Source organism: Orbicella franksi, chromosome 12 (assembly GCF_964199315.1).
Source record: "Orbicella franksi chromosome 12, jaOrbFran1.1, whole genome shotgun sequence".
In the NCBI taxonomy this organism is placed as follows: Eukaryota; Metazoa; Cnidaria; class Anthozoa; order Scleractinia; family Merulinidae; genus Orbicella; species Orbicella franksi.
In genome coordinates, this window is record NC_138156.1 from 8,528,618 (window position 1) to 8,541,871 (window position 13,254).

The 13,254-nt window shown below is 38.7% G+C and overlaps 1 protein-coding gene across 3 annotated transcripts in view; it reads left to right on the plus strand.

Annotated features, from left to right (window-relative positions):
- LOC145462798 (unconventional myosin-Ic-like) overlaps positions 1-8,350 on the plus strand; it is a 44,171-nt gene extending 35,821 nt beyond the window's left edge. For all 3 annotated transcript variants that reach the window (XM_081446407.1, XM_081446408.1, XM_081446409.1), the window contains 9 exons: positions 561-654; positions 1,804-1,874; positions 2,166-2,240; positions 2,800-2,866; positions 3,781-3,851; positions 4,557-4,654; positions 6,004-6,057; positions 6,129-6,174; positions 6,748-8,350. In XM_081446407.1, coding sequence (XP_081302533.1) covers positions 561-654; positions 1,804-1,874; positions 2,166-2,240; positions 2,800-2,866; positions 3,781-3,851; positions 4,557-4,654; positions 6,004-6,057; positions 6,129-6,174; positions 6,748-6,765 — 594 coding nt within the window. In that variant the 3' untranslated portion in view covers positions 6,766-8,350. The remainder of the gene's footprint in view (positions 1-560; positions 655-1,803; positions 1,875-2,165; positions 2,241-2,799; positions 2,867-3,780; positions 3,852-4,556; positions 4,655-6,003; positions 6,058-6,128; positions 6,175-6,747) is intronic.
- Positions 8,351-13,254: the final 4,904 nt, after the last annotated feature.

Here is a 13,254-nt window from a genome sequence, read left to right on the forward strand (position 1 = left end):
TTATTTTATTTTTTTGAGCAAATGTACTAAATGTATGATGGAAAAATCTATGCTCATCGCATCACATCACATCACATCACATCACAGTCTGACTGTCTGTCTGAGATTGCTGTCTTGACCTTATAGACAGATGATTATTTTTTGAGGTGGGTCGGGCAATTTTCTGGGGCATGAATTTACTTTTTCACCTTTAGGTTGTGCATGGTCTTTTGTGGTGGGCAAAAGCTTGAAAAATCCTTTTTTTACAATCAAACATAGGATCTGGATAGTAGAAAGCATTTGCTTAAATTTTATTCCCCATGCATGGATCCTCTTGCACAAATCTTTTTCAGAAATGTTTGCTGTGCAGGATTTTTTATTTTTGGAAATTGCCCACCCACCACCCCCCTCCCTCCTCCAAAAAATTATGGTCCATTCCTTTCCCAAAGAACAAGACAGTCAAGCAATTTATTTTCTTACATTTCCACTTGTAGCAAATTGAAAAGTAAATAGCGCTGTGCAGAAAAGTGCTGTGTGTAAATGTATAAGTCCTGATGGTTTGGGACATTTTGTTTCCTTAGCTGGACATGAAGGTGGCAGCCAGTGCAATGTTCAAAGGGAAGAAAGCCAACTATGAGCAGAGCATACCAGTACCTTTCATTCCACACAGACTTGGTATTTATCTTTGGTGTAATTTTGAGCTACATGTAGTTGCTGTCATAACGACAGGATAAGTAATCATTTTGACAAATCATGTGGATCACTGTGATACACCTGGCTGTGCCACATGATCTACTGTTTCACTTCATGGATATTCAGGTAGCTGTGCTTGAGTTTTCAAGACAAAATCTGATAGGAAATCAAGCAAATTCAGTTTTTAGTGTACAAAAACATGGTACCTGAATAACTTTAGGTATTTTACAGTCCTGTTTACATTTTTACAAGGCTAAAGATTTAAATGGTAGCCTGAAGTAACACCAAATGCAATTTCTCATGGGAACTCGAGAAAATAAATTTCAAAGTTCGGAGAAATTGTCCAAACACAGATAAAATTTTATCATCATTTTCATTTCACCAGTTTTTTCAAGTGTTTCGTACGAAGTTCAAAAGTTGTTTTCGACCTCTGGTGTTGTTAGGAATGATCGTTTTTGAGAAGATATTTAAAACAGTCGAACAGAAGTTTGCAATACGATGTAAATAATTACGGTGCAAAGTTTTTGTCCACTTGTTTCTCAAATTTCTGTTGGATTCCTTCTTAATACTTGTGGCCTTATGGACTAGTTGTGATTCGCTTTCTGTAACTCTGGGAGGGCATGAGGAAATGCCAATATGTAACCAAATTACCAAAAATCAACTGTTTTGTCAGTGGTTAAAGGCAATTAATGATTCAGGATCAAAACAAAGCGCCCATGATCTGTTCTAACTAAACGAGAGCAATGACCGACTAACGGACTTATGGACAGACAAAGACAGACGAACAGAGTTACGGATGGAGCGAAAGATAATCAGAGGCAAAAATGGAGGGATGGAGGGATGTGCAGACTAACAGGCTGACTGACTTGAAGATACATGGACAGACTCGCGACTGACTGAAGACTGACTGTCCATTGGCCAATGTAGACACCCAGTGACTGACTTGCTGATTCAACATGCTTAAAGCAGAATGTCACAAAACGTTTTATAACCAATGAAAAATTTTGTTTGATGTAGAAGTCAAGTAAGACAAATTCTAAGTTATTTTCATTTGTCTACTGATAGTCAGTTAGCATATTTATTTCCTGACAGTTATTTAGCATAGTCCATCCCCCTGTACTCCTTTCACAGAGATTGCTCAGGAGATACTGAAGAAGAGTGTTACAGAGAAGCAGATTGTTCCATCATCAGAAACCATCAGGGTGAGTGTTTTTCAATGAACTCACTCTTCTGTATAAAGGAATTCTAACCATTGTTGTGTTGATAAGCCACTGAGGTAGATAGGTTTTACTAAATAAATGTGTTTTACTCGTGAATTAGTGAAGTCATGGGTAAAACTAAGTTGATATGCTAGCAAGTGGCTATCAAAAGCTATGTTGTGAAATGTTAACATTAACAAGAGGAACAACTAGTGCTTGGAAATCCAGCCTAAGTTATCAGATACTGCAAGTGTATGATTTATATTTATGTGGGTATATTGCTTATTACTGTAGTACTGCATTGGAGTGCACAAGTACGACAGAAATGGCTACAAACTCAGAACACGCATCCTCATCCTCACAGAGCAGGTAAGTCTGTGACAAAATCTGTGTACAGACCATGATTAAGAAATAAAATACATTTTCTGTGCTTTCGTGGACATTAAGTGTTGTGAATTGATATCTGGGACACAAGAGACCGGCGGAAATCGAGCCTACAATAATTTTTTGTTTTGAGCGTACAATAATGCCTGACTCATGACAATGTCATTGTGGCAGGGGTGAAGGCCTAATGGGTAGGGCGCTGGACTCTTGATTAAGTGGTTCGGGTTCAAGCCCTGGGCGGGTTCATTACGTTGTGTTATTGAGCAAGACACTTTACTCTCACAGTGCCTCTCTCCACCCAGGTGTATGAATGGGTACCAGTAACTTCATTGCTGGGTGTAAACCCTGTAATGGACAAGCGTCTCATTCAGGGGAGAAGGAAATACTCCTAATCACATCATGTTACCAAAACTGGAGATAAGCACTGGCCTGGCGGGCTACTGGGCTTGAATGCAGACTAACCATGACTGTGGTAACTTGAGATTTCAGTTAATTGTTGGGTCATCTTGTTGTTGACCAGTATTTTGCACACATCTGTTTACAGGCTATTTATGTTCTGGATGACAAGAACTATAAACTCAAGCATAGAATTGTAAATGGAAGTCTGACAGGTAGCTTGAATTGATATTTAATTAATTTATCGTCGTCATTATCATCGTCATTTCCAATTCCATAATTAGGAAATAGGGCTTTGTAATCTCTCTTGCCATGTTTCTTGTTCTTTCGTACAAACTGCAATGCCACAGCAATCTGTAAAACCAGACTCCACCTTATCTTTTTCTGCTGTTTTTTCTCCGAGATTCTTTTGGGTCTGTCTGTTTGTCTCTTGCCCCCTAAGGTCCACATTTAATTAATTGATATTTATTTATTTAGACATCAGCAGCAAATGTTACTAAAATAGTTCTGTAGGAGTGACTACCAGATGTTAAGGGCTCATTAAAGAGTTAGTTAAAGGGGCTCAGTCACGGGGTTTGCGCGTATTGAAAAGTTTAGCCTCAATTTTTTAAAGTCGTCGTTTATAATCCGTGTTAATCTTCTCCATCCTTAGCCATCCTTGTTCCTTTATGGTTTATCATTATCTCTTTGGTGTTTTTCTATCTTATTAATTTGTTATTTTCAGGTTTCCTACCATTTAAAGGTAATTGTGTATGTGGTAAAAATAACTCAAAATACCGTGACTGAGCTCCTTTAAAGATATGTTAGTTCTGAATTTTGTTCGTGGTTTAAAATAGGGATACGGTCTTATGTGCAACTTAAGCACGAAGAGGATTATGTATGTATATGTTAAAATAGGGTGTAGCAAAGATTTAAAACAGGCAAACATTTCTTTGTTATGCCAGGTAGGTATTAGTGCCGGATCGGAAAGGCTTCAAAATCTACCTAATTCCCCCTCTTTACCAGCCTTCCTGGTTTGTAAAATTCATACAGCAGCCAGATACTAAGCTGGCTTCCAGTTTTAAGCGTCAGGAAAGTTCTCAGTTATGAATTTCTATAAACTCTCATGATTCTGTTGTTGCTATTTCAGGTATTTCAGTCAGTTCTAAAACTGATGGCGTTCTTGTCCTTCACATGCCAGTTGAAGATAAGAGTGACAAGGTAATTTGAAATTGCCAATGCTTTTGCAATGTTTACTCGCTGCATTCACACTTTTTCGATGTAACCTGGAACAACTACATAACAGATCTCATCTGTTGTTACTCAACAACTTTACGCCATTCTTATACTACGATCATCAGTTGAGTAAGACGCGACGAAAGTTTGATGCCCAGGTTTTAACGTTCAACTTGTGTTGTTGTAACAGGCAACTAGCTCCGTTTCCAGTGGCAACTTGTCGGTCTTTGACGGCATTGGCAGCAAGGCGCGCGAAATTGCAGGCGGCGATATTGTTACCATTGGAAACGAGGAAAGTTGCCCGTGGCAACAGCGTAATTTTAAGTCTAAAACATTTTCACCAAAGTTCCTCGCGCCTCACTCAACTGATAATCGTAGTATACCTTAAGGTTATCGTATACCTTTAGAGGTGTCTCGCATCCAAGGAATGTAGCGCGTCCGGTTGAAACTGTAGATACGTAAACCCCTATATCTTGATTTAGCTTATTGAGCTGGCTTATTAGCTATTGACTTAAGTTAGGTGTCCCCAGTTAGCTAATCTATAGCTAAATACACTGGCACGTTAATAAAGTTTTTTTTTTATCTAACTATACCTAGAATTTTGAAACAAAATTTTACATGTAAATGAATTGTAGAGTTTTTCACAACCACTTATGCGAACGTCTGAAAAATTCATTTCTATTATTTTAGGGTGATCTCATTCTGACAAGCAGTCATGTTATTGAGACCGTGGTCTACATCCTTACTGCACTCAACAACAACAATCTTCTCAAGATTGAGACAGGAGAGTAAGTCTGAACAAAACTGATTTCTTGCTTTACTGTCCGTGTGTTCGTAACAATAGTGATGTTCTTGTTTTTTTCTTTCTGGTTCACTGACACACCTACATTTATTTGTTTCACTGTTTGGTGTGATGCGGAAATCGAATAAGGGTTTCAAAACAACCTCTTTTGTTTGGAAGCCAGCGTGGTCGAGTGGTTAGGGCGCCGGACTTAAAATCCGTAGGTCACGGGTTCAAGTCCCGCTCTGACCACTAAGCTGGAGTTGTTTCTTGGTAGACCCTAGTTCAGCTCCTCGGTCATGTTTGTAAATATCCAACTGGTCTGCCTCCCGGCAGTTGGGATTTTTAAGTGTGTTATGTTAAGTTGATATATTTGTTTCTTTCACTTTAAGTGGCATGCCTGAGAAGTAGCTAGGTGTAGCTAAGCGCGTTGACCGCTATAAAAAAAAAAAAAAACGTTTGAACATTTTTCCTCTAATTGGATTGATGTTAGTTATCATTGGGCACCAACATCACTTGTATGCACTATAATGTATGAGTTCTCTTTCTCTCTGTTTACAAAACGTTCATCTAAATGCTAATTTTTAGCGTTAAAAAGGTTCTTGCAGGTTGTTTCTCGTTTTCTAATAAATATCCATAATAAGTGCTATTGACCACGCAGTTCAGTTATTTTTGCAGGCATGCATTTCATAAATATCTTTCTCCGCAGTTCAAACGTATGATCTTCCATGTATTCACTTGTATTCTTCACCATCCACGGTTATATTACGAACTCACAAAGTGATCAGCTCCCAGTTGGCATGATAGCTCAGTTGGTAGAGTACTGCATCGGTATCGCAGAGGTCATGGGTTCGAATCCCGTTCAAGCCTGAATTTTTTCATGCTTAAATTTCATAAGTATAACTGCGATAATCAATCATGTCTTCATAAACAGTTTTTGTTTAACAAATAAAGAAGCCTAAGCCGTGTATTACACTGTGATAACACACAACGGGCATTTGAGAACACGAGGGAAATGTAGAAAACACGAGCCACAGGCGAGTGTTTTCTACATTTCTCGAGTGTTCTCAAATGTCCGGAGTGTTTTATCACAGTGTAATGCACGGCTTAGGCTTCTTCATTTGCTTTTTGATATAGAGGTAATGTGACGAAAAACAATAAAACACGCTTTTTCTATGTTTTATACTCTGATAAAACGTGGGTTTTTGACCAATCAGAGCGCGCTCAGGGTCCTATCTATATTATTATACCATATGATCAGTGTTGGCAGTTGCTTTTTAACTATGATCATAACCCTCCCTCCTTCCTTCTTACAGATTTGGGAAATTAACAAATGTTTCCATCTCTGTTCCTCAGGATAAAGCACAACATGGCAAAAGACAAGACAGGAACTATTTCATTTTATGATGGGTATGCACAGTGCTTGTAAAGGTTTTATCTTAAGTCGGCAAGTCATTATTAACTTTCTATTTTGCTTTCAGCTCTGAGTTATTGATCAAAAAGGGACAGACAGGTGACTTGGAAGTGGTAAGTGTTTTCCCCAACAACGTTTTTAACCAAAAGCAAACAATTGTCAAATACTTGTGAAATGCTCGTGGCTAGTCTGACGCGGCGTTTCGTCTCGGCCAAGAGACTCTTCAGAGACCTTTAGAATTCAAAGGCAAACTCGTTGAGCATCACGCCCAAAGTCCCGTTCGCAAATTTTTGATGTTGACGGTCTGGCCCTCTATCGCAGAAGGATTCCCAACTGTACGTTCACGAATTAAATGTATACAAAAGCAACTCTTGGTAGCAACTCTTTTAAAATTGACTAAATTATCGCTTATAAGGGCCTCCACAGACTATAGACATTAAGTTGTCGACAACTATTTGTTATCAACAACTTAAAACATAAGACAAGAAGAGCATGCACGCGTCGCTTAGAATTTTAGATCGGTGCGTCCGATATTGCACGCAAAATACTTTCTCCCCTCCTTAATTTTTTTTCTTTTTTTTTTCATTTTGCGAAGAGCCTGCTCGCAGGCAAGAAACCATGTCGATAGTTTGATTTTAAACAACAAAAAGTTTAAAATGTGTTTCTGTCCTTTCATTTCACCGTAGACTGTTCCTGGTTCATGATCCCGTAGAAATACAGACCACGGAGGCTCGTAGTTAAAAGTTGTCAACAAGTACAGCTTCAATCAAATCTGGGCAATGAGTGGCCACCTAAAGACAGTCAAAAACATTATTAGTGTTATATTTCCATGTTTGAAAAATTACTCATTTAAATGTTGCTATAAATTTATTTGCTCTCTATATAGCATAGTGCAACCCTAGCACTCAATGTGTTAGCTACGTGTTTTAGAACAGGGCTGTGTCTTGCGCATGTAAGATCTGCCTACAAGGCTATCTGAGAAATATTTCTGCGACGCTCAAAACTTGAGTACGATCAGCGTGAAATAGGGGACTACCTAAAACCGTGAAGGATTTTGAGAAAGTCTAGTCTAATGGGGTCTATTCTCAGTTGAATTTTTACATTCAGTTGGTTTTGCATGGCCGGAAAATAGGACTTTCGTGTGATTTGACTTTCGGGTAAAATTTACTGTCCGCAGTAATGCTGGAGTAAGAAAAATGAAAGTTTCAAGTGTGTGATGGTTGTGACCCCAAGAACAAATGCTTCGAACTTTGGGGTTTGTTGTCTAACTTCTTTTAGGTGAAAAATTCCCGTAATGGTGTGAGCAAAGTTGGCTGCAAAAAAAGATATTGCTTTGCCTTAGATGAGGCTGGATTAATTTACTTTTTGTATCAACAGAATTAGTAGACGTTTCTAGAAATTTGTTCTAAGACACTGTGTTGTGCTATTGTTGTGTCAGACCTCCTGAGCGAAGTTGTAAACTAGCTGTTCAAAGACAATTTTTGTCTATGGAGCCTTTAGGAGGGTGTGGCAGGATGGGTGAGGCAAAATGTGGGTTGAGACAAGGAAGGGAAGGGGTAGAGATATTAGCTCTCGACATTATTTGTTCCTTTTAGTTCCGATTAGTTCTATAAAAAACTACGGTCCCAATCCGTCTAAACCATGAGAAACTAAAAGCCTACAGACATGTGTGCTCTGGTGGCTAAAAGTCAGAATTATGGTGTCTTTTTGCCACGATTCGAACGTGATTTAGCAAAAAAGCATAAGAACTGAGAAAAATTAAAATAGATAGATAGATAGTTTATTGAACCTTTAAAATCACACCTCTAGAGCCGAATTAGATAAAACTTAAAACTTTACAAATGAATTCAAATAATAAGACTATGCTAAAATGTGATCCATGAAAAACAAAAAAAGACGTTTATATTACAATTGCTGTAGAAAAAGCTAGTCTTTAGTATGTTCGTTTTGCGAATAGGGCTCCTTGAAGGATGGCACATTTAGTCTGACATAGAGGCGTAAGATGGCAGTTCTCTGCCTTGGCAGACTAAGAGTTGCTAAGGTCCTGCAGCACGTACAGGCTACTGTTTCGTAAATACTGGGCATGCTTCTATTAATTACTAGATAAAAATTGTTTATAAAATAATGTAAAAAAAACTTTTTCAATCATTTCTCTTATAATTAGAACTAACTGGAATAATAGCCATCTTATTTTGTTTTAACTAGTAGAAGTAGAAGTAGAGTAATTTGTACGATCTTTTCATAAAGGAACACTTAAAAACATTAAAATATTTGTACTGAGTCATCAAATGTTTGGTTAACTAGTACCTGGTTTACTTGTGAGTGACTTGAACTGAAATTGCGATACCTGTATATTTACTACTATTTGTTAAAACGCATAGTCGATTTCGTATTTCTCTATGACCAAGCCATGCACGCAACATGTTTCATAGCAGATTAGCTAGATGTCGGCGTTTTATGTGTCCATTGTTGAACCCTTAACTATCTTCTGAGTGGCTTTTAACGACAACAACAATGATAATAATAATAACAATAATAATAATAATAATAATAATGGTGATGATGATGATGATGATAATGATAGTGATAATGTGATCCATGAAACCAACAGACACTTCGCCACTCGCATCCGCGTGCATCTCTCCTCTTACAAACATTCCCACATCTTTAAACACCTGAGAAGTTCTGAAAATTGTTGCTCCCTTTGTTCAGAAGATTGTTTTAAAATTCTCGACTCTGCTTCCACAAGCTTCCTATTGAAAATCAAGGAAGCCATGCACATCCTTTGGGAGCAGCCGTCTTTAAATTCCCAGGTCAAACATCTTAATTTATCCCTTTCATACTAATTAGTCTCCTTTCTTAGCTTAAATAGTGTTATCCTTTTTTTGGTTCGCGCCTTCATCCTTAATTATTCTTGTTAATATCTCACTTTGTTACACTATTTATTGCATATTTTCATTTTATTTACCACTGTACAACTGACGATGGATGATGTCTCATCCGAAACATGTATTCATTAAATAATGAACATCAAAAACATCGTGTGGTTCATCAAGGCAAAAATAATAAGACGGAATCCATCGGAAGTTCGACTAACAAGTGGACAAAAACCTAGTACCAAGATTATTTACATCGTATTGCAAACTTCTGTGCGACAGTTTTAAATATCTTCTCACAAAAAATCATTTCTAGCAACACCAAACGTCGAACACGAATGTTGAACTTCGTATGAAACACTTGGAAGTACTGGTGAAATGAAACTGATGATGAAAGTTTTCCTGTGTTTGCACAAGTTCTCTGAACTTTAAAATTTATTTTCTCTTGTTCCCATGGGAAGTTGTTTTCGGTGTCATTTCAGGCAATTATTTATGTATTTAGCTTAAAGAACATGTAGAAATGATTGTAAAACACTTAAAATTATTCTGGTACCAGATTTTTGTCCACTAAAGCCTGAAATTGCTCGATTTTCTATCGGATTTTGTCATCATCATCATGATAATGATAATAATAATATAAATAATAATAATGATAATGATAATGATAATAATAATAATAATAATGACTTTATTAGTAGTACTTCTACTGGGTGGCTCTTCGCCTACTAATAACTAACGAACTAAATTATCAGCTATGAAACGTCTTTACCCACTGTTTACCTGGCTACATACTTGACTCTGATGGTAATTTTGTTTGGTGAATCCACTGTTATGGTTGCGCCGTATTCCCTTAAGCTTAAGCTTAAGTAACAACAACAACAGCAACAATTTTATCCATACACAAAAAGCTAAACTTATCAATGTAAAAGAATATAAACAAACTAAAGAAAGGTTTTCACACGACCCGCATTTAGCACACAGCTGATGTAGTCTTAAGTATTAGCCAAAAAGGTTTGTCCATCTTCAAATGCAATTCAGTGGTAAACAGTTGAAAGAGTTTTGTTGCAAGGCAGCTAACAAGTGCTCGGGCGTTAACCTGTTTTCTGTAGCATAATCATCTGGAATTATTTTCAATCTCTTTGGAAGGGATGCTAATCCATTGCCGCGTAATCTGTAGCATTTTTGGCCACACATTTGGAGGCTCTTCCCCAGGGGACAGAATAATAGGGAGTTAAAGTAACCACAACAGCGATGCCGAGGACAACGTCGTGTGAAAAAATGAATTTATATTTTACCTACGAATCTCGCGGTACTCTAAAGTCATTTACTTTATTTTTTTCTCCGTCAAAACTATCGCAAAACTAAATACGGAACACAGCGATAAATTTAAAATAAAAATTTAAAAAATTAGCCGTCGTGGTCCACGTTCTCCAGACAACGAAGAATTCCGGGTCATTTCACATTGTCGTTTTGCAGAGGACGGCAAAGAAATGTACCAAGAACGCACGTGCACAGCTTTTAAATCTTTTGTTTAGCGACGTTCTCGATGCAGTCGCCGTGGTTTTTCTCAAACTGACTAATGACTTCTTTGTAAGGCGGACACTCTCAGAAGCAACTTTACCTGTCCGCTCAATAATAAGTTTTTGGCCTGTGAAAGCCGCGATCTGTTACAGCAGATAAAGGAGAGCAATAGACAGAACTTCGTTGCAACAATAACCCAGGACGAGATAGTGTTATCCGGTGTCCCGCCAGAACAGGTTACAGAACTGCTGTATTTATGCTAGCCTCCAAACTAATGGCCTTATCTTTCGTTTACTAAACCAAAACTGCTACCGGCTGCCAATGAGCTCATTGTTGTTCCAGGCGAGGCCATTCCATCATAGGCAAGTCTGTTGTTCTGTTCGTAAAAACCATGTACAACTTCAGGTAGTGTTCACCACAAAGTGTTGCACAATAATACAGCTAGACAGGTGCTTACGACGGTATTGGACTTCACCAAAATGCTTGGGACCGGTCATTGTTTATCGCCTGGGGGGTGTCGGAGGATTTTCGGCTAAAGACAGTAACATTTAGCTGATCCCACTTTAAATGTTATTTTATTGAAGTGATCCCCCCTCATAACTATTGATAAATTTTGTGATACCCCTCATGTCTTCGCACACACATCCACCTTTCGACGTGTGTATTTAGTGCTTTTAACGGTCATATGAAAGTAATATTTCATGCTGACTTACAGTGTAATGAAGCCACCATGGTGCAGTCTCTTGATCCGTGTCTTTTGCTAGTCTGGATCCCAATATCTGATCAGGGTTCTAAGCAGAAGTTTTCACAGGCGTCCAATAAAGCATGACAGAGGCTCGAAGGGGCAACCCAACCTACGGGCCCCGGGGGCATGCCCTCCGGAAAATTTTGAAATTGCAGGTTGCCAAAGCTGCGATTTCACGCATTTTGTGGGTTAAGTGTTACGGAAAATGAGTTGTTTATGATCATAAAATTAGACGTAGCAAAGAGCGCTGTTTCACCTTTTTAAATAATAAATCTTCTTGAAACGTCTCAGTCTGTAAGTCTTAATTTATTGTTGTATGTGTGCAAATTTTATGGCTTTTTCTTTGTTTACGAAATATCTGAAAATTCTCTCCTCGCGCAATAATGGCCTCATGGACGGATGTACTGGAACTCTCTTTGTCAAAACAATTTATAGCGACAGTTGCCCTCTGCCTTCGTCTAAAAATTGGACATCCACGTGATTGCCACCGATTACGTTCCAAATAGGCACGTAGGGAACGATTATTGCGTTCGAGAAAACGCAGTCCTAATCGGTTAATGGAGAACTTAGAAATCGAGTTTTGTGTATGTATGTTTCTTTCTATGGACATTAATTTGCCCTCCCCCCCCCCCCCCCACAAATTCTTCAGGGGCGAATGACGTTATCTCCATGTTCGTCCGTGTGCTTTCTTTCGAGTGTTGTACAATATTGCGGACTTTCGAGTGTGGAGGCAGCTTGAAATGTACTGTAGCGGATACGTTGTTTATTTAAAGTTTGAAGTTAGTTTCACTTCGCTGGCCTAGATTTCTGTGCGTAAAATATGTTACATAAAGCCAGTTCAACTCCCACAGGATCACTTTGGTAGGTACCCCAACCTCCGTTTCATTGTTTCGGAAGTGAAAATGCTCAATAGCTGTTCCCCAAAAGCCACGGCGATTCAAAGTCGTGTTCGTAAACAGCTATGATAATTGTCCTAATTTTGGTGATGAAAGCACGTCGTCTCGCATACCGTCGGAACAGGCAACATTTGTGTCAATTTACATGGTCCAGAATCGTAGGGTTCCGGTCGGTCTAAAACATGGTTGTGGACTGCTGACTGCGGACTGCAGAATGCGGACTACAGAATGCGGACTACAGAATGCGGACTGCAGAATGCGGACTACGGACTGGGTATAAAACGCGGACCAAGCATTACGGACTGGGTATAAAACGCGGACTGCAGACTAAATGCGGCGTACCGACTGCAGTCCGTGTTTTATACTGACCGGCCGTAACTAATGTTACGTAATACAATGTACAAACGAGAACAAACCCTCTCGTATACACGTGCTTTGCGATCAATTCATTTGTTTTCGGCCCTGCTTGAGGGAGGTCAATTTTACGTCTACCTAACAGATCAGGCACAAAATGCTGTTCCCAGAATTTTTGCTTTTTTAACGTACCAAACCTACCAGTTATATGGCTAGCTCTGTTAGCGGGCAAGATGAAGCAAGACATGCGTTGTAATTGGCTACCCAAGGGGGCAAGATGGTACTATCTTGCCTGCTCGAGACTACACCATATCCCGCTGGGTCCCGCAAAACAAAAAATTCACGAAAGTCATACAATATATCCTTTATTGAGCAAGTTTGTTCGGTCAAGATGGCTGGGATATTGGCCTCGGCCATAAACGTGCAAAAAAATATCCAGCCATCTTGACCTCACGCTTAGTCAATATAACCAATATGTATATTCATAAATGATATTTCTATTCTGATTTATGGTTTGGAATGTAATCGTTAGAGCGGGCGAAATAATCCAATAAATTGGAAAAATTAAGAAACTTGGGGAAAAACCCACAGCTAAGAAGCGCGCTAACGTATGAACTATTTGTAAATCATGGAACATAATTCTTGCACCCATAACCGCCGCGCCCGCAGTCCTTAGAATTCGGTGGGAATATAGACATCCTTTATTTAATGTGAAATGAAATTCAAGTCTTTTTACTGAGGAAAATTTACTTCTCTCCTCCAAATAAGCGTCTTCCAGGCGTTCAGTCAGTTAGGGCGCTG